Source organism: Macaca thibetana, chromosome 3, assembly GCF_024542745.1.
Source record: "Macaca thibetana thibetana isolate TM-01 chromosome 3, ASM2454274v1, whole genome shotgun sequence".
In the NCBI taxonomy this organism is placed as follows: domain Eukaryota; kingdom Metazoa; phylum Chordata; class Mammalia; order Primates; family Cercopithecidae; genus Macaca; species Macaca thibetana.
The window spans coordinates 127,722,076-127,744,057 of NC_065580.1; the positions used below are offsets into that span (position 1 = coordinate 127,722,076).

A 21,982-nucleotide genomic window follows, 5' to 3' on the forward strand; every position below is an offset into this window, starting at 1 on the left:
TCTTTTTTACCCTCTTCAGTGCCTCTTTGATGCTAAAACTAGGTCCTGTGATCACTCCCCAGAGTTTTTGCTCTTATGAAGATGCTTCTTATTGGGATAGTCATTCTATTTGGTGTTTTATCTGGGGGATGATTGCTGGAGGATGTTTTTTAGTCATCTTGCTCCACTTCCCCTGTAGCCATGTTGTTTGAATTAAGTGCCGCATGTGAGGCTAAGGTGAGCCCAGGGTCAACCATGAGTGCTTTCAGATACATTCACAAGAGGTGAGTTTAGCTTTAGTTCCAAATGAAGATCATAGTGACTACTCTGCTTGGGTTTGGTAGGGGCAGGTCAGTGCGGCCCATATTCCCATTGCTGCAGTAGAAATTGCTGGCATCTATGGCAGAGAAGGGCAACTGAGTGTTGAAAAGGGGAAACTCACATTTTGGTTTTTATGTAGGACTTTACTGGTTCTGATACTCTCTTGTGTTAAAGGACAAAGGCAGACTTTATCTGCAATTCTAGGTCCTTCTGCCTGTGGGTGTGGTTGCTTCGGGGGAAGGAGTTTTGCTCATGCTTCAAAGGCATATTCTCAAGAAACAGGTGTAATTTGTGCAGATAATCACACCTGGGAAGGGATCACAGAGAAGGAGAAAAGGAAAGAAATGGCTTATTCTGAGGTGCATGTGTCTCAGGTCAGAGACCGTGTCCACTTTTTCTCTGAAATATTATGTGTGTAGAACTTGCAAATGTTTACTTCTCTACTATCGGGGGAACCCGCCCCCAATATTTCAACATAGGTTCCTTCTATTTTCCATAAGTGTCAGCCAGCTGAGAAATAAAGAGAAAGAGTACAAAGAGAGGAATTTTACAGCTGGGCCATCGGGGTTGACATCACATATCAGTAGGACTGATACCCACCTGAGTCTCAGACCAGCAAGTTTTTATTAAGGGTTTCAAAAGGGGAGGGGGTATAAAACAGGGAGTAGGTACAAAGATCACATGCTTCAAAAGGCAAAAAGCAGAAAAAAGATCAGCTGCTTCTGAGGGAACAGGACAAAAGGCAAAACAGAACTACTGATAAGGGTCTAGGTTCAGCTGTGCACATGTTGTCTTGATAAACAACAGAAAACAGGATTGGAGAGCAGAGAACCGGTCTGACCACAAATTTACCAGGGTGGAGTTTTTCCCTACCCTAATAAGCCTGAGGGTTCTGCAGGAGACCAGGGTGTATCTCAGTCCTTATCTCAAACACATAAGACAGACACTCCCAGAGCTGCCGTTTATAGACCTTCCCCCAGGAATGCATTCCTTTCCCAGGGTATTAATATTAATATTCCTTGCTAGGAAAAGAATTTAGCGATATCTCCTACTTGCACGTCCGTTTATAGGCTCTGTGCAAGAAGAAAAATATGGCTCTTTTTGCTGCACCCTGCAGGTAGTCAGATCGTATGGTTGTCTTCCCTTTTCCCTAAAAATCGCTGTTATTCTGTTCTTTTTCAAGGTGCACTGATTTCATATTGTTCAAACACACATGTTTTACAATCAATTTGTACAGTTAACACAATTATCACAGTGGTCCTGAGGTGACATACATTCTCAGCTTACGAAGATAACAGGATTAAGAGGTTAAAGACAGGCATAAGAAATTACAAAAGTATTATTTGGGAACTGATAAATGTCCATGAAGTTTTCACAATTCATGTTCCTCTGCCGCGACTCCAGCTGGTCCCACTGTTCGGGGTCCCTGACTTCCCGCAACACTCTACTTGTGATGTTTTGCCTTATCAGTTTAACTCCTTTTTCACTTTTTATTCTCATGATAGTCAAGGGACTTTGAGAAATACTTTTTCCTTATATACCCGAGTCTTCTCCTTATTCTCTACATCCCAGCTTTTAATAAACCATGAAAATATTGTCACCATGAATTTATACCGGCAACATTACAAATGTTTCTTTTGCGGCTGTCGAACATGGAAAGGTGTGGAGGCCCAAGATTCTTGTTTGAGATGGGATCAGGTCCTTGGTTATCAGTGAAGAAGGAGACCATGTACTGTTTAGCTTCCATTAAATCTAAGCAAAACTGCTTTTAAAAAATGCACATTTAACGAGAATGGTCTTTATTGCCAAGGATAGCTCAGAAAGTTCTGAATAAAAAACAGAAGAGACTTCCTCTCTAGGATGCTAAAACAAGGAAATATAAGAGAACACAAACAAATGGAAAAGAAATTCCATGCTCATGGATAGGAAGAATCAATATCATGAAAATGGCAATACTGCCCAAAGTAATTTATAGATTCAATGCTATTCCCATCAGGCTACCATTGATTTTCTTCACAGAATTAGAAAAACACTTTAAATTTCATATGGAACCAAAAAAGAGCCCATATAGCCAACACAATTCTAAGCAAAAAGAACAAAGCTGGAGGCATCACACTACCTTACTTCAAACTATACTACAAGGCTACAGTAACCAAAACAGCATGGTACTGGTACCAAAACAGATATCTAGACCAATGGAACAGAACAGAAGCCTCAGAAATAACACCACACATATACAACCAACAAACCTGACAAAAATAAGCAATGGGGAATGGATTCCCTACTTATAAATGGTGCTTGGAAAACTGACTAGTCATATGCAGAAAACAGAAACTGGACCCCCACTTCCTTACACCTTATACAAAAATTAACTCAAGATGGATTAAAGAGTTAAATGTAAAACCTAAAACCGTGAAAACCCTAGAAGAAAACCTAGGCAGTACTGTTTAGGACATAGGCACAGGCAAAGACTTCATGACTAAAACACCAAAAGCAATGGCAACAAAAGCCAAAATTGACAAATGGGATATAATTAAACTAAAGAGCTTCCGCATAGCAAAAGAAACTTTCATCAGAGTGAACAGGCAGCCTACAGAATGGGAGAAAATTTTTGCAATCTATCCATCTGACAAAGGGCAAATACCCAGAATCTACAAGGAACTTAAACAAATTTACAAGAAAAAAGCAACCCCATCAAAAAGTGGGCGAAGGATGTGAACAGACACTTCTCAAAAGAAGACGTTTATGCGGCCAAGAAACAAAAAAAAGTTCATCATCACTGGTCATTAGAGGAATGCAAATCAAAACAACAATGAGATACTATCTCACACCAGTTAGAATGGCGAGCATTAAAAAGTCAGGAAACAGATACTGGCGAGGATGTGGAGAAATAGGAACGCTTTTACACTGGTGGTGGGAGTGTAAATTAGTTCAACCATTGTGGAAGACAGTGTGGTGACTCCTCAAGGATCTAGAACCAGAAATACCATTTGACCCAGCAATCTCATTACTGGGTATATGCCCAAAGGATTATAAATCATTCTATGAAGACACATGCACACGTATGTTTATTGTAGCACTATTTACAATAGCAAAGACTTGCAACCAACCCAAATGCCCATCAATGATAGACTGGATAAAGAAAATGTGGCACATATACACCATGCAATACTCTGCAGCCATAAAAAAGAATGAGTTCGTGCCCTTTGCCGGGATGTGGATGAAGCTGGAAACCATCATTCTCAGCAAACTAACAAACTTACAGGAACAGAAAACCAAACACGGCATGTTCTCACTCATAAGTAGGATTTGAACAATGAAAACACCTGAACACAGGGAGGGAAACATCACACACCAGAGCCTGTTAGCAGATGGGGGCAAGGGGAGGGAGAGCATTAGGACAAATACCTAATGCATGTGGGGCTTAAAACCTAGATGATGGGTTGATAGGAGCAGCAATCCACCATGACACATGTATACCTGTGTAACAAACCTGCACGTTCTGCACATGTATCGCAGAACTTAAAGTTTAAAAAAAAAAAAAAAAAGTTTAACCAAAAATTAGAGATTATAGAACATGGGAGATATTTGTAGCTTAAATTTTGCTTAAAACTGGTGTTTCTTCATGACTAGACTCATATTAAGTTGACCCTTTTTATGTTAATGTTAATAATAGCACAGTAGTCTTGTATCCTTTGTTAATCAGCACCTGATACAAATTTCTTTTAATATAGTTGATCTTTATTTACTTGGTAAATATGCTCTCTGACAGATATTTTTCACTTGAGTTAATTATTTTTCTCTTTATTATTGATAGGTACCTTGGGGAGTTTTATCAAGTGATGTGCAAGAACAAGATTAAACCATATTTAATCTGATAGCTCTTCTTTCTTCTTACCTTCTCTTTGCATATAGCTTGCTATGGAAAATGAAGGCTCTCATCTCTCTTTTTTTTTTTTTTTTTTTTGAGACGGAGTCTCGCTCTGTCGCCCAGGCTGGAGTGCAGTGGCCGCATCTCAGCTCACTGCAAGCTCCGCCTCCCGGGTCTACGCCATTCTCCTGCCTCAGCCTCCCGAGTGCTGGGACTACAGGCGCCCGCCACCTCGCCCGGCTAGTTTTTTTGTATTTTTTAGTAGAGACGGGGTTTCACCGTATTAGCCAGGCTGGTCTCGATCTCCTGACCTTGTGATCCGCCCGTCTCGGCCTCCCAAAGTGCTGGGATTACAGGCTTGAGCCACCGCGCCCGGCCTCATCTCTCTTTACTGGTCAAATAAACTAAAAACCTAGGCTGTGCCACTTACTGAATTTTTGACAAAATATTCTTGGGCTAGAAGCAGTAATATCACTGGCAAACTTCTTAGAAATTTGAAAACTCAAGCTTTACCCTAGATCTTCAGAGTCAAAATCTAGGTTTTAACAAGATCTCCTGTTCATTGCTGTACACAATAAGATTTGAGAAGTATGCTTTTACTTCACCATGAAGTTTCCATATGGGAACTATAGACAGCTTAACTTGGATTATGTAAATATAGCATTAAGAAATGTACATGCCTGTGTTAATGTCCTTTATTTTATACAGTATCACCAAGAAAAGTATTGCACATACACTGGTTTCATGATCTTATTCCATCTTTTCTCAGAGGTAAAAATACAGTAGAGAATATTTCTGTGCTAGAAAGTATCCTATTGAATAACTCCAGTAACTCATATAAGTCAGAACCAGCTCTCTTTACTCTCATTTTACCTGATGTCAAATCAAGAATTCTTTCTATGGTCACTTGGTAAATATGTTTTGTTTTCCAGGGAGTGTTGACATTCAGGGATGTGGCCATAGAATTCTCCCCAGAAGAGTGGGAATGCCTGGACTCTGCTCAGCAGTGTTTGTATAGGGATGTGATGTTAGAGAACTACAGAAACCTGGTCTCCTTGGGTGAGAATAACTTCAATATACAACTCATATTCTACATTAAATATTTTATTTTCTTCTGTTTTTTTTTTTTTTTTTTTTTTTGAGGTTCTGCTTTGCATAAATAAGTTTCAGAATCCTGCTTCAAAAAGAAAAAATTGGGTATCTGTTGAGGTAGAAAATATAATCTTCAAGATGTTTCATCTTAACATTAATCTTTCCCTTTTTTGAGCTCATCTGTATACTTCAGTCTAAATTAGTGGTGATATCAGAAATTTAGTAGCATGAAATATTGTTACCCACACCTAAAAATGCATTTTTCATGCTGATTTTTGATTCAGTATTACTGGGCAATAGAGCTAAGAAGCACAAATTTAAAATACTTTCTAAATATTCTAAAGTCTCTGTTAGGAAACAGTATATTTAAATTAATTTTCTAGAGTCTTCTATAATGTTCTTTCTTCTCTACTGAGCACAGTACTAGATTGGTAATCGGATTATCCTAGCAAGAGTCATGTTATTTTTTTCTAATAAAACAGGTCTTGCTATCTTTAAGCCAGACTTGATGACCTGTCTGGAGCAAAGAAAAGAGCCCTGGAAAGTGAAGAGACAGGAGGCAGTAGTCAAACATCCAGGTAGGTGGGAGTAAATGAAGCAAATGACACAAATGACGGAACCCAATGTCAAAGAGGAAGCCAGACCTTTAAACATGCTTTCAGAAACTCTGCTCCAGTGGAAATAGTTTCTGAGAAGCCTTCATTTCTTTCTCTTGCTTTAACATAGGGACATTTTTTGTCCCATTCTTGTGAATTTTCCAAGCACTGTACTTCCCCTTCAGTAATGTGTGTGTGTGTATGTGTGTGTGTGTTGTTTTGTTTTTGTTTTTAGTTTACAGTAATGAAAGTCTTTCATGGCTTAAAAGAAAATGGGTGATTTGACTGCTTTTCCATTGCTTTGGGGAAACAGCAATATCTGTATTTTTGAGAAACTCTATATTAAACCATTTTTTAAGTTCTCTTTTTGGATAATGTCTAAATATATAAGTTTTGGTGATATTGTAATTTGGATCAGAAATTCCAGGAACACCACAAAAAGATGTATGCTTCCTGCTTTATAATTTTCTGTTCTATGGAGCCTTCAAATGTGATTTTACAGAAATGTATACTCAGTAATTATATCAAAACACTAAGCATCTCCCTAAATGAAACAAACTCTAAAATTGTGTTACGTCAAAATGTTATTCTTATAAAAACAAATGTTGGTAAATATGGCCAAATTCCTCAACTGTATGTAATGTAGTTCAATGTATCTACTTCAGACATTTATTAAATATACTATGTCACTGGGGAGCTTAAAACATTGCTGAGTATATATATATATATTTTTTGAGACGGAGTTTTGCTCTTGTTGCCCGGGCTGGAGTGTAATGGCGCAATCTCGGCTCACTGCAACCTCCGCCTCCCAGGTTCAAGCGATTCTTCTGCCTCAGCCTCCCTAGTAGCTGGGATTACAGGCATGTGCCACCACACCCGGAGAATTTTGTATTTTTAGTAGAGACGGGGTTTCTCTATGTTGGTCAGGCTGGTCTTGAACTCCCAGCCTCAGGTGATCTGCCTGCCTCGGCCTCCCAAAGTGCTGGGATTACAGGCATGAGCCACTGCGTCTGGCGTGCTGAGTACATTTTAAACTTCAATTTTAACTTTAATTTTAATTTTAAATGACATCATTTTGTGATTTTATTTAGTATAAAGCTTACTGTGATTGTGTCATTCATGTGTATATATATAAACACATTTATATATGCATGTGTATGACACACACACACATATAATCCCAGTAACGCGAATTTTTTTCACAAATAATAATTGAATACCTATGTATTATATACAATGTATTGATTTTATATGTGTATACATAATGAAATGATTAATACAGTTAAATTAATGAAAAAACACATTTATGACCTTACGAGTTACCTTTTTTGTAGTGAGAACAATTAAGATCTCTCAGCACGTTTTCAGCATACATAACAGTATTACTTTCAGTATTCAGAAAGCTGTACCTTAGGTTACCATAACTTATTTGTCCTTTAACTGAAAATTTGTACCATTTGAACAACATACTCCCCTTTCTTCACCTCCAGGGCCTAGCACTCACCTCTGTATTCTCTTCTCTTGGGAGTCCAACCTTATTATATTCTCCATAGAAGTGAGATCATACAGTATTTGTCTTTCTGTTTCTGTGATGTTTCACTTGGCATAACGTCATCTAGGTCCATCCATGTTGTAGAAATGGCAGGGTTTTATTATTTTTTATGGCTGAATAATATTCTATTTTGTATATATACCATGGTTTTTTTTGTGCAGTCAGTGTCCACAAACACTTGAGACTGCTTTCATATCTTGACAATTGTGAAAAATGTTTCAGTGAACGTGGAGGTGCAGGTATTTCTTTGAGATAGTAAATTTATTGTATATGCAGAAATGAGATAGCTGAATTGTATAGTAGTACTATTAAATATTTTTTAAAAGAACCTACATACTGGTTTTCATAATGTCTCTAGAAAATTCCACGTCACCAAAAGTGTACAGCATCTTTTCTTTAATATATTGTTGTCAACGCTTGTTATAAATCTTCTTCTTGATATTAGCAATCCTAACAGGTATAAAGTAATATCTCACAATGAATTTAATTTGCATCTGCCAGATTGGTGACATTGAGCACCTTTCTATATACCTGTTGCCCAATTGTATGTTTTCATTAGTAAACATTTATTTAATCCTTGGCTTATTTTTAAATCTTGTTATTATTACTATTATAGTTGTTGCCTTTTATTTGCATGAGTTTCTTATATATTTTTGATACTAACCACTTATCAGATGTGGTTTTCTTATTCTGTTTTTCCTTGGTTCTGCAGAAGTGTTTTAATTTGATCAGTTTAATTTGTTTATATTTGCTTTTATTGCTGTACTTTTGCTGTTGTATCCAAAAATTCACTTCAAGACCAATATTAAGGTTTCTTCATATGTTTTCTTTTAAGATTATTAAGAATTTATGTCATACATTAGAGTCCTTATTTTATATTTAGTCAGTTTTTAAATATAGTGTAAGAAAAGTGGTGTAATTTTATTATTTTACTTGTGGATATTCAGTTTTCCCAGCCCCAAGCATGGAAGAGACTGTACTTTCAGCATTCTCAGTGGTTCAGTGTCAAAGATAAGTTGATCTTACATGAGTGGATTTGTTTCTGGGCTCTCCATTCTGCTCCACTGATACCGGTGTGCATTTTTATGCACAGATCATCCTGTTTTTATTACAGTAGTCTTCAAATGTAGTTTAAAATCAGAAAGTATCATGCCCCTAGCTTTGTTTTTAATCCTCAAAACTGCTTTGGCTATTCAATGTTTTTTGTAATTCCATATAAATTTTAACATTAAAATTTTGAAAAATTTTACTAGAATTTTAATAGGGTATTTATTGAATCTAAATTTTCCAATTCTTTAGACTAATTTCAGCAGGTACAAATCTTCTCTTGGGTCAATTAGCTGATAGAATCTTTTTGTGTATGCAGTGGAGAGGGGTTATACGTGGGTCACATGGCTGCTTCTTGTTCTGTTGTGGAGTTTGCCTTTAGTGGGTTTGTTACCAGGAGCCTGGGTAGTTGTTAATCCTCTCTTATTTCTTGGCAGACTGAATTGCCTTCAGGACTTTGATCTGCAGGGCCAGCACTAGGGCAGTGTTCTGCAGTACAGTTGGTATACGGTGTGCCTGATGTGTGTTTTTTACTGAGTATGTGGCAGGATTTCCCCAAGTAACACTTTGAGTACCTAGGTTGGCAGAACTTGCCACAAACTGTGACTATCACTGCTGAAACTGAGTCACTGAACTGTTTCAGAGAGCACAGTAAAGGCCGAAGTCTGCAGACCTACTGCTATAACCACAAATAGGCATCTTTCTCTGGGTCTCTGATGTGCAGAACCACTCCTAGGCTATGGCTGGAAGAAGCTGGAGATGATTATGGAGTCACTACAGAATTTTAAGTCAAGTCAAAATAGGTGAACCATTTCTTGGCCTGTAGCCAAAGACCAAGGGTTTTCAAGTTTTTCACCTATATGAGGACCTGCCTTTTCAAAATGACTCCAGTCAATCTTTAGTTCTAGCAGGTCTTAAAACCCTCTCCCTGAAAAACAAAATTATTATAAAGGTCTCTTCTTTGAGAAGGGGTCTCACTATATCACCCAGGCTGGTCTCAAACTCCTGGCCAAAAATGCTTCTTCTTCTGCCTCAGCCTACAAAGTTGCTGGAATTACAGGTGTGAACCACCATGTCTGTCAACATAATGGACTCCATGTTGTATTTCTTATAAGACTGTTTTAGGGGTAATGAACACGCTTACCTTTGGTTCATTTTAGAAAGTCTTTATTTTTGTCTTATGTTTTAAGTAAATTTCTCCCAGATTAAGTATCCTTGGTTGGTAGCAGATTTTTTTCATCACTTTGAAATTTAGGAAGTTTTAATGAGTCCCTTTTTTCTTCAAATCACCTCTCTACCACTTTCCCTTGCATTCTTCTTCAAAGACTCCTTTCATGAATATATTGGTCTCCTTAATCGTATCTAATAAGTCACATATTCCATGTTGATGTTTTTCAAGTTTTTTTATTTTATTTTTTTCATGACTCTATAAATAACATGTCTTTAGTTTTCTGATTTTCGTTTTCTGATCATTAATTCTGTTGTGGCTTTACAAAATTTTTCAACAATTATTTTTCTGTTCCACAATTTCTTTTTTTAATATTTTTATTTTTTTATTATTATACTTTAAGTTCTAGGGTACATGTGCACAACGTGCAGATTTGTTACATATGTATACATGTGCCATGTTGGTGTGCTGCACCCATTAACTCGTCATTTACATTAGGTATATCTCCTAATGCTCTCCCTCCCCCCTCCCCCCTCCCCACAATAGGCCCCGCTGTGTGATGTTCCCCTTCCTGTGTCCAAGTGATCTCATTGTTCAGTTCTCACCTATGAGTGAGAACATGTGGTGTTTGGTTTTCTGTTCTTGCGATAGTTTGCTGAGAATGGTGGTTTCCAACTGCATCCATGTCCCTACAAAGGACACGAATTCCTCCTTTTTTATGACTGCATCGTATTCCACGGTGTATATTTGCCACATTTTCTTGATCCAGTCTGTCACTGATGGACATTTGGGTTGATTCCAAGTCTTTGCTATTGTGAATAATACTGCAATAAACATACATGTGCATGTGTCTTTATAGCAGCATGATTTATAATCTTTTGGGTATATCCCCAGTAATGGGATGGCTGGGTCAAATGGTATTTCTAGTTCTAGATCATTGAGGAATCGCCACACTGTTTTCCACAATGGTTGAACTAGTTTACAGTCCCACCAACAGTGTAAAAGTGTTCCTATTTCTCCACATCCTCTCCAGCACCTGTTGTTTCCTGATTTTTTAATGATTGCCATTCTAACTGGTGTGAGATGGTATCTCATTGTGGTTTTGATTTGCATTTCTGTGATGGCCAGTGATGATGAGCATTTTTTCATGTGACTGTTGGCTGTATGAATGTCTTCTTTTGAGAAGTGTCTGTTCATATCCTTTGCCCACTTTTTGATGGGCTTGTTTGTTTTTTTCTTGTAAATTTGTTTGAGTTCTTTGTAGGTTCTGGATATTAGCCCTTTGTCAGACGAGTAGATTGCAAAAATTTTCTCCCATTCTGTAGGTTGCCTGTTCACTCTGATGGTAGTTTCTTTTGCTGTGCAGAAGCTCTTTAATTTAATTAGATCCCATTTGTCAATTTTGGCTTTTGTTGCCGTTGCTTTTGGTGTTTTAGATATGAAGTTCTTGCCCATGACTATGTCCTGAATGGTATTACCTAGGTTTTCTTCTGGGGTTTTTATGGTTTTAGGTCTAACATTTAAGTCTCTAATCCATCTTGAATTAATTTTCGTATAAGGAGTAAGGAAAGGATCCAGTTTCAGCTTTCTACTTACGGCTAGCCAATTTTCCCAGCACCATTTATTAAATAGGGAATCCTCTCCCTATTTCTTGTTTTCGTCAGGTTTGTCAAAGATCAGATGGCTGTAGATGTGTGGTGTTATTTCTGAGGGCTCTGTTGTGTTCCATTGGTCTATATCTCTGTTTTGGTACCAGCACCATGCTGTTTTGGTTACTGTAGCCTTGTAGTATAGTTTGAAGTCAGGTAGCGTGATGCCTCCAGCTTTGTTCTTTTGGCTTAGGATTCCCTTGGCAATGTGGGGTCTTTTTTTTGTTCCATATGAACTTTAAAGCAGTTTTTTCCAATTCTGTGAAGAAAGTCATTGGTAGCATAATGGGGATGGCATTGAATCTATAAATTACCTTGGGCAGTATGGCCATTTTCACAATATTGATTCTTCCTATCCATGAGCATGGTATGTTCTTCCATTTGTTTGTGTCCTCTTTTATTTCACTGAGCAGTGGTTTGTAGTTCTCCTTAAAGAGGTCCTTTGCATCCCGTGTAAGTTGGATTCCTAGATATTTTATTCTCTTTGAAGCTATTGTGAATGGGAGTTCATTCATGATTTGGCTGTTTGTCTGTTACTGGTGTATAAGAATGCTTGTGATTTTTGCACATTGATTTTGTATCCTGAGACTGTGCTGAAGTTGCGAAGTTCTTTTAATTGTGATGTTAGGGTGTCAATTTTACATCTTTCCTGCTTTCTCTTGTGTGTATTTAGTGCTATAAATTTCCCTGTACACACTGCTTTAAATGTGTCCCAGAGATTCTTATATGTTGTATCTTTGTTCTCATTGGTTTCAAAGAACATCTTTATTTCTGCCGTCATTTCTTTATGTACCCAGTAGTCATTCAGGAGCAGGTTGTTCAGTTTCCATATAGTTGAGCTGTTTTGATTGAGTTTCTTAGTCCTGAGTTCTAGTTTGATTGCACTGTGGTCTGAGAGACAGTTTGTTATAATTTCTGTTCTTGTACATTTGCTGAGGAGTGCTTTACTTCCAACTATGTGGTCGATTTTGGAATAAGTGCGATGTGGTGCTGAGAAGAATGTATATTCTGTTGATTTGGGGTGGAGAGTTCTGTAGATGTCTATTAGGTCCATTTGGTGCAGAGTTGAGTTCAATTCCTGGATATCTTTGTTAACTTTCTGTCTCGTTAATCTGTCTAATGTTGACAGTGGGGTGTTAAAGTCTCCCATTATTATTGTATGGGAGTCTAAGTTTCTTTGTAAGTCTCTAAGGACCTGTTTTATGAATCTGGGTGCTCCTGTATTGGGTGCATATATAATTAGGATAGTTAGCTCTTCCTGATGAGTTTAATGGCTTTCTTTGTCTGTTTTGATCTTTGATGGTTTAAAGTCTGTTTTATCAGAGACTAGGATTGCAACCCCTGCTTTTTTTTTGTTTTCCATTTGCTTGGTAGATCTTCCTCCATCCCTTTATTTTGAGCCTATGTGTGTCTCTGCATGTGAGATGGGTCTCCTGAATACAGCAAACTGATGGGTCTTGGCTCTTTATCCAATTTGCCAGTCTGTGTCTTTTATTGGACCGTTTAGTCCATTTACATTTAAGGTTAATATTGTTATGTGTGAACTTGATCCTGTCATTATGATATTAACTGGTTATTTTGCTCGTTAATTGATGCAGTTTCTTCCTAGCATCGATGGACTTTACATTTTGGCATGTTTTTGCAATGGCTGGTACCGGTTGTTCCTTTCCATATTTAGTGCTTCCTTCAGGATCTCTTATAGGGCAGGCCTGGTGGTGACAAAATCTGTAAGCATTTGCTTGTCTGAAAAGGATTTTATTTCTCCTCCACTTATGAAACTTAGTTTGGCTGGATATGAAATTCTGGGTTGAGAATTCTTTTCTTTAAGAATGTTGAATATTAGCCTCCACTCTCTTCTGGCTTGGAGAGTTTCTGCCGAGAGATCTGCTGTTAGTCTGATGGGCTTCCCTTTGTGGGTAACCCGACCTTTTTCTCTGGCTGCCCTTAACATTTTTTCCTTCATTTCAACTTTGGTGAATCTGGCAATTATGTGTCTTGGAGTTGCTCTTCTCGAGGAGTATCTTTGTGGCGTTCTCTGTATTTCCTGAATTTGAATGTTGGCCTGCCTTACTAGGTTGGGGAAGTTCTCCTGGATGATATCCTGCAGAGTGTTTTCCAACTTGGTTCCATTTTCCTCGTCACTTTCAGGCACACCAGTCAGACGTATATTTGGTCTTTTCAGATAATCCCATATTTCTCGGAGGCTTTGTTCATTTCTTTTCACTTTTTTCTCTACACTTCTCTTCTCGCATTTCATTCATTTGATCTTCAATCACTGATACTCTTTCTTCCAGTTGATCTAGTTGGTTACTGAAGCTTGTGCATTTGTCATGTAGTTCTCATGTCATGCTTTTCATCTCTATCAGTTCTTTTATGGTCTTCTCTGCATTGATTATTCTAGTTATCCATTCATCCATTCTTTTTTCAAGGTTTTTAGTTTCTTTGTGCTGGGTACGTAGTTCTTCCTTTAGCTCTGAGAAGTTTGATCGACTGAAGCCTTCTTCTCTCGACTCGTCAAAGTCATTCTCCGTCCAGCTTTGTTCCGTTGCTGGTGATGAGCTGCGTTGCTTTGGAGGGGGAGATGCACTCTGATTTTTTGAATTTCCAACTTTTCTGCCCTGCTTTTTCCCCATCTTTGTGGTTTTATCTGCCTTTGGTCTTTGATGGTGGTGATGTACTGATGGGGTTTTGGTGTGGGTGTCCTTTCTGTTTGTTAGTTTTCCTTCTAACAGTGAGGACCCTCAGCTGCAGGTATGTTGGAGTTTGCTTGAGGTCCACTCCAGACCCTGTTTGCCTGGGTATCAGCAGCGGAGGCTACATAATGCTGAACAGCGAGTGTTGCTGTCTGATTCTTGCTCTGGAAGCTTCGTCTCAGGGGTGTACCTCACCGTGTGAGGTGTGAGGTGTCGGTCTACACCTAGTGGGGGATGTTTCCCAGTTTGGCTGCTCAGGGATCAGGATCTGTCCATTCTCAGATCTCAGCCTCCATGCTGGGAGAACCACTGCTCTCTTCAAAGCTGTCAGACTGGGACATTTGCCTCTGCAGAGGTTTCTGCAGCTTTTTGTTTAGCTATGCCCTGTCCCCAGAGGTGGAGTGTACAGAGGCAGGCAGGCCTCCTTGAGCTGCGGTGGGCTCCACTCAATTCAAGCTTCCAGGTGCCTTTGTTTACCTACTTAAGCCTCAGCAATGATGGGCGCCCCTCCCCCAACCTCCCTGCCACCTTGCAGTTAGATCTCAGACTGTTGTGCTAGCAATGAGGGAGACTCCGTGGGCATGGGACCTTCCGGGCCAGGTGTGAGATATAATCTTCTGGTGTGCCGTTTGCTAAGACCCTTGGTAAAGTGCAGTACTGGGGTGGGAGTTACCTGATTTTCTAGGTGTTGTGTGTCTCAGTTTCCCTTGGCTAGGAAAAGGAATTCCTTTCCCCCTTGCGCTTCCCAGATGAGGCGATGCCTTGCCCTGCTTCAGCTCTCACTGGTTGGGCTGTACCCGCTGAATAGCTCCGACTGTCCGACATGCCCCAGTGAGATGAACCCGGTACCTCAGTTGAAAATGCAGAAATCATCCGTCCTCTGTGTCACTCACGCTGGGAGCTGGAGGCTGGAGCTGTTCCTATTCGGCCATCTTGGTCGCCCCATCCTGTTCTACAATTTCTACTGGGTTCTTTTTTTTGTCTGTGTTCTATTTTTGTTATTGAGCATACTTAGTATCATTATTTTGACATGTTGGTCAGATAATGCAAAGATCTTCTTTTCTTAAGGATTGAGTTTTGGAAATTTATTTCTTCAAGTGGGGTATGTTTCCTGTTTTTTTCTTTTATGTCATGTGCTTTTATGAAATTTGGAAACTTAAAAACAGCCATCTAATCTAATATTTAAAGACTTGCTTAAAGAATGGCTATGGCAATGAGCCAGGCTATAGATTTTTTAGTGCTTCACAAACATGTTCTCAGTTATGTCTTTGGACTTTTGTGTGTAATTTCTAAGTTAAAGAGATTTTTCCTCATTTTCTTTTCAGATTCTATAATCTTTTGCTTCCCTAGATGACTGTGGCATGGCAATTCCTCTAGTATTATAACAACATTTGCCTTTCTTCTAGCAGATACAGACTAATTCTCATTACTCCATCATTTTCATATTAAGGGAGAGAGACTATTAATCAGAACTTTTTAAAAAATTTTAATTTAATTTATTTTTTTTTTTGAGATGGAGTCTCGCTGTCGCCCAGGCTGGAGTGCAGTGGCCTGATCTCAGCTCACTGCAAGCTCCACCTCCCAGATTCTCGCCAGTAGTAGCTGGGACTACAGGCGCCCGCAACCACACCCAGCTCATTTTTTGTATTTTTAGTAGAGATGGGGTTTCACATGTGAGCCAGAATGGTCTTGATCTCCTGACCTCGTGATCCACCTGCCTCAGCCTCCCACAGTGCTGGGATTACAGGTGTGAGCCACTGTGTCTGGCCTATTTATCAGAACTTTAAACAGATCCATTGTTTTAGATTTCTCCTGAGGATAATACTGGGAGTTGATTGTGTTTTACTTAGACCAATTGCTGTTGAAGGATAGAAAAGTTGTGTTGCAAAGTCTTTAAGCTAGACCTGGTTACCTTCTGCAGCATAGAAAATATTACTGGACTAGGAAGCGAGTGAAAAGAATAGCCATACACTCAAATAGGTCTGAATGATTTAGCAGGTAACACATGTGAAAGGTCCAAAGGTGAAGGAGAAACCCAGAGTTTAAAATGTGGATTGGGAGGCTGTTCTCTAATGGAATTGATTCTTGAGAAGCCTCTTACTGTCATGGAGGACAATTTTTTGATGTATGCTTATTAAGCTTTTGAATTCTTTAAGTCTTTTATCCATTTAATCTGCTGGTGCATTCACAGTGAGAGACAACTCCTTTTTATGCTGTAAGGATCTAAATAATCTAACTGTTCTTCTATTGCTTTGAGGGATCTGGAAAATTTGTGCAAATTTTTGAAGACCACTACTTTTTAAGCTGTTTTTAAAAATCTGTGCGTTATGTTAGACATCTGTGAGAGGAGTAGGGAGACATTGAGATTTGAGAGAGGCCCGGGACAGACGTCATACGTTTTCTGCTTTATAATTTCCAGTCAGTTGATCATACAGAAATTGAAAGTGAGAACTTTTATCAGAGCACAAAGCATCTGATTAAGTACAAGAAAATCTAAACATCTATTTCACTTCAAAAGTATATTTTTCTTAGTAGGAACTAAGCTTAGAAATGTAAATTCTATATGACAGATGCCTCTACTGTGGAATAGTTGATTTTGTCTACTTACCTCACAGAATTCCAAAAAATACTAATACCATAGGTTACTTAGAACACTCTCCAGCATATAATAAATTCCAAATTGTTACCTATTTCTTTGGTTTTTTTTTTTTTTTTTTGAGATGGAGTCTGGCTCTGTAGCCCGGGCTGGAGTGCAGTGGCCGGATCTCAGCTCACTGCAAGCTCCGCCTCCCGGGTTCCCGCCATTCTCCTGCCTCAGCCTCCCGAGTAGCTGGGACTACAGGCGCCCGCCACCTCGCCCGGCTAGTTTACCTATTTCTTAATAACTTACTTACAATTTATAAATAATTTATAATCTTCTTTACTATGAAGACTACTAGGGTTGTCGTATATGTTTTTCTTTCTGATTTGCTGTATAACAACTATGCCTGTAATTTCACAAGTTCTGAGGTAATGTGCTCAAATGTATGTGTTATATAAAACGTGAACTAGATAATTAACAGGCACACCATATATTATAATCTTTGATTTATATGTGTAAGTTTACTGTGTACAAAAAGTTACTAGCATTTTCATCAACTTTTCTCAAACTTTGTCTATTGATTATATAAATTTATTTCTAATTGTTTATTTTATTTCATACAATATTGTACTGTATTTGTGTTGTTTATATTATTTAGTAATGTAATACTTTGCTTCCAGAGGTCGTCTTACCTTTACATTTTGTGCAAAAATAGCAGCTATACATTAATGACATAATAAGTATGTCCAGTATTATTTAAGTGCCTATTCATATCAAAGCTTTTTATGAATGATTATAATGCATTTTCCATAATATGTTATTGCTTTCACTGTATACTAGTGATTCAAACTTTATTGTCTTTAATAACAATGACATGAAATCAATCTAGTTGCCCATCACTGGTGGATTGGATAAAGAATATTTGGTACCTATACACAGTGAAATACTACACAGCCAAAAAAAATTATGTTCTTTGTAGCAACATTGATGCAGCTGAAAGCCATTATCTTAAGTAAATTAATGGAGAAAAACAGAAAGCCAAATACTGTATGTTCTTACTTATAAGTGAGAGCCAAATATTGAGTATACATGGATATAAAAAATGAAAACAGTAGACACTGGGAACCACTAGAGGAGGAAGGGAGGAAAGAGACAAGGCCTGAAAAGGTACCTATGGGGTACTGTGCTGTCCACCTGAGTAGTAGTAGCAGTATCCAAAACCTTAGCAATACATAATGTACCCATGTAACAAACCTAAACATGTGGCTTCTGAACCTATAGGAAAAGTTGAAATTGAACAAAAATACCAAAATATGTGCTCTTTATAAATGTGCAGTCACAGTTAAAATGCATGGCTATCTAGAATAATTATTTTTTAGTAGTACACTATGTTGATTCAATATTTTTTGGTTAATTTTTTTGTTAAATTTTGTTCCACTATTTTCTATCTTAGTGGCTCATGTTTTACAGTAGGCTATGTCACATTAATTAATTGTGTTTTTAGTTTTTATTTATGTATTAAAATTTTGTATGCCAATATTTCAACTCTGTACACATTAAACCAATGTTTGGACAAAAGTCATGTTAATCAGTCATACATATGTTGCCAATATAATTATTTCTGTGTGTGTTTGCCTGTGTAAATATTACCCCTATTTTATGACTTGTATATTTGCTTTTTGTTGTTGTTGTTGTTAGTAGTCAATGATTGTTTTATATTCTTAATTGTAAGAAATACAAGGGCCGAGCATGGTGGCTCACAGCTGTAATCCCTGCACTTTGGGAGGTGAAGGCAGGCAGATCACCTGAGGTCAGAAGTTCAAGACCAGCCTGGCCAACATGGCAAAACCCCATCTGTAGTAAAAATATAAAATTAGCCAGGTGTAGTGGTGTGCACCTATAATCCCAGCTCCTGCAGTGGCTGAGGCAGGAGAATCGCTTGAACCTGGGAGGCGGAGGTTGCAGTGAGCCGAGATGGCATCACTGCAGTCCAGCCTGGTCTTCAAGAGCAGAACTCTGTCTGAAACGTAAAAGTTAAAAAAACAATATTTTATACTCTTTAATATTTTCAATTACATAGTTCAGCTTTAAGTATATTGACATTTTTAGCAACATATCTTTAGAACATTTTATTTTGTAAAAGAAATATGCTATACACATGAATCCACTACTTATTTTTCCTGTTGTCTGACCCTTTACAAACATCATTCTATTTTCTATTTTTAAGGATTCCATGTAAGTAGATTCATACAGTATTTGTGTGTGTGTAGCTGGCTTATTTAGCATGTTGTCTTCAAAATTTGTCTTTATAATAGGTATTAGAAGGTCTCCTGCTTTTTAAAAGCTGATTAATATTCCCTTTTTTGTATTTTAAATTATCCATTCATTTGGTAAGGAAAGTTTAAATTGCTTTTACCTATTTTCTTTTGTGTATAATGCTTCAATATGGTGTACAAATAACTCACTTGACCATATATTCAAGAGTTTATATCTGTGCTGCATTTTGTTTCATTACTTTGGTGTTCTACCTTTACACCAGTACCAAAGTGCTTTGATTACTGTAGGTTTATTTTGCGTTTGGAAATTGTTAAGCATAATGCTTCCAATATTTTTCTTCTTTTTAAAGATTGTCAGGCTTTTAAAGATTGTCAGTCCCTTGAGATCTTACGTAATTTTGTGGGTTTTTGTTTTTCTTTTTGGAAAAGTAAAATTAAAAATTGAAAAGGGGTGTGTTGAATGTGTGGGCCACTTTAAGCAGCATGGACATCTTCACAATATTACGTCTTCCAACCCTTGAAAAAGAGCATGCTTAAAAGTGTTGCTGGCTGGGTGCAGTGGCTCATGTCTGTCATCCCAGCGCTTTGGGAGGCTGAGGTGGTCACATCATGAGGTCAGGAGATCAAGTCCATCCTGGTCAACATGGTGAAACTTTGTCTCTACTAAAATACAAAACATTAGCTGGGCGCGTGGTGGTGCATGCCTGTAGTCCCAGCTACTCGGGAGGGGAGGCTAAGGCAGGGGTATCACATGAACACAGGAGGTGGAGGTTGCAGTGAGCCGAGATTGTGCCACTGCACTCCAGCCTGGTGACAGAGCAATACTCCATCTGGGCGGGGCGGCAGTGGGGGGAGAGAAAGTGTTGTTTTATTTTTATGTTTTTTGAATTTTTCAGCTTTTCTTCTGCTATTGATTTCTAGTTTCCTTCCATTTGGACCATAAATAATAGTCTGTAAAATTTCAATTAAAAAAAAATGTTAAGACTTCTTTTTTGATGTCACAGGTCATCCATCTAGAAAAATGTTTCATGAGATATTGAAAAGATGTGTATTCTGCTGTCTGTATACATTTGTTAGGTGTAATTATTTTATAGTGCATTCAAGTTTTTTGTTCCCTCATTGATATTCTGTCTTGCTCTATTTATTACTGAAAGTGGGATGTTGATGTATCCTTCCATTATTATATTGCTGTCTGTTTTTGCTTCAGTTCCGTCAATGTTTGCTTTATGTGTTTGGGAAAACTGTCTTGTATTTATAGGTTCTCAGTGAATGAACCCTCTTACTATAATTGAATGTCCTACTTTGTCTCTTGTGAATTTTGACTTAAAGTAAATTATATGAAATATGACAGTTTTCAACTTAATAAATTGTTGCCTCTTTTCCTCTCATTTGGTTAACACTTGAATAAATTGTATTTTTCATCCTGCCATTTTCAGTCATTTTTTTTTATTAGATCTGAAATGAGTCTCTTGAAGACATATAGTTAGATCTTGATACAGATCTTGATATAATGATACAGTTAGATTTTTTTTTTCTTTTCATTTTGAAGAATACTTTTGCTGGATAAGTTTCTTGCTTGGACTTTTTTTTTTTTTTTTTTTCCAGTGCTTTAACGATGTCATCCTACTCCCTTCTTGCCTGAAAGATTTGTGTTCTTAAATTTACTCATAATCTGGCAGAAGCATGCATATAAATAACACATCTCTTTTTTCTTCCTGAATTCCAGATTCTCTTCTTGTCTGCAACTTTTAAATCATTGTTTATGTTGTGTCTTGTTAGAAATCTCTTTGTGTTAATCTTAGTTGAAATTTGCCGAGCTTCTTGATTTTCTTATATTTTTTACTAATGTTGAAGTGCATATTAGTCTTTTTTTGTAGTTCTACACAATTTTTTTTTTATCTTTCTGTGCTTTTTATCTTTTTGTTGATTTCATTTTTGTTATTTCATTTTGGTGTTTTTTTTTTTCCATTTTACTCATTGAGCATCATTGAGATGTAATTGTGATTTTCTAGGGTGATTTTTTTTTTTTTCTTTTAAAAAGTAGATCTAGACTTTAATTCAAATTGTTTCATGTAATTTTTACATCTCCTTTTTTAAATAAATGATTTCTGGATATTCATTTTTATCTTTGAGCCATATTATCTTGATATTTTGTATATGTTGTAATGTTAGGTTGCAATTTGTACGATAAAAAGCCACATGTCAAAATCTGTATTAAGTGACTTTTGTCTGGGGGAATATGATACCAGTTTTTTAGGCTAGAGATTTTTGGAGTCTCTCAAGCCCGTTCTATGAATGTTTTCTCTGGGCTTGTGTGTTTTTTAGTTTAAAAAGATTCCCCATGTTTTTTTGTTTTGTTTTGTTTCTTTTGTTGTTGTTGTTGTTTTGTTTTGTTTTGAGTGTTACTCCTGTTGCCCAGACTAGAGTGCAATGTTACGAGCTTGGCTCATTGCAACCTCCACCTCCTGAGTTCAAGCGATTCTCCTTTCTTCTGCCTCAGCCTCCCAAGTAGCTGGAATTATGGGCGCCTGCCACCACGCCCTACTTATTTTTGTATTTTTAGTTGAGACGAGGTTTCACCATGTTGGCCTGCCTGGTCTTGAACTTCTGACCTCAGGTGGTCTTCCTGCCTCAGCCTCCCAAAGTGCTGGGATTACAGGTGTGAGCCACCACTCCTGGCCATTCCCTGTGTTTCTTACTGAGATCCTGTAGTCACTTGCTATACCCATTGTCTGTCTATGATACTGAAGTCTTTCATCTCTTGTAACAGTCATTTACCTTTGGTCTCATCTGTCTGAAACTGTCAGTATATACCACCTTTCCTTTCAACACTGTCATGGAATATAGAAATTAGTCTTTGGTAAGGTCTCAATAAGCCAGAAGCATGGACACATGTGCCACTATTTTATTTATTTTTGGAGGGGGAAGACAGGAGTTTGGAGTCCATAGTTAGAGTCATCATAGGATGAAGAATGACTGTGTTGGGTAAATATGAAATACTTTTATTAACGCTTCTATGTGGTTCTTGGCATTTGCTCACTTGGCATGCTGCAAATGCTTAACTGGTTCTTAGACTTCTCGCAAAGGCATTTTGGTCAGTATATTTCTGGTAGGTTTATATGTCTGTAAGAATATAGAGCCTGTGGTATTTTATTGT

At 37.7% G+C, this 21,982-nt stretch overlaps 1 protein-coding gene and 1 long non-coding RNA gene across 2 annotated transcripts in view; both read left to right on the forward strand.

Annotated features, from left to right (window-relative positions):
• The window catches only part of ZNF736 (zinc finger protein 736), a 51,019-nt gene that overhangs the window by 20,082 nt on the left and 8,955 nt on the right, over positions 1-21,982 (forward strand). The window contains exons 2-3 of the mRNA XM_050783502.1: positions 5,104-5,230; positions 5,746-5,841. Coding sequence (XP_050639459.1) covers positions 5,104-5,230; positions 5,746-5,841 — 223 coding nt within the window. The remainder of the gene's footprint in view (positions 1-5,103; positions 5,231-5,745; positions 5,842-21,982) is intronic.
• On the forward strand, positions 5,856-21,752 carry LOC126950278 (uncharacterized). Its single transcript, XR_007724136.1, has 2 exons — positions 5,856-8,797; positions 8,859-21,752. It is a non-coding gene; the product is annotated as an uncharacterized LOC126950278 (long non-coding RNA).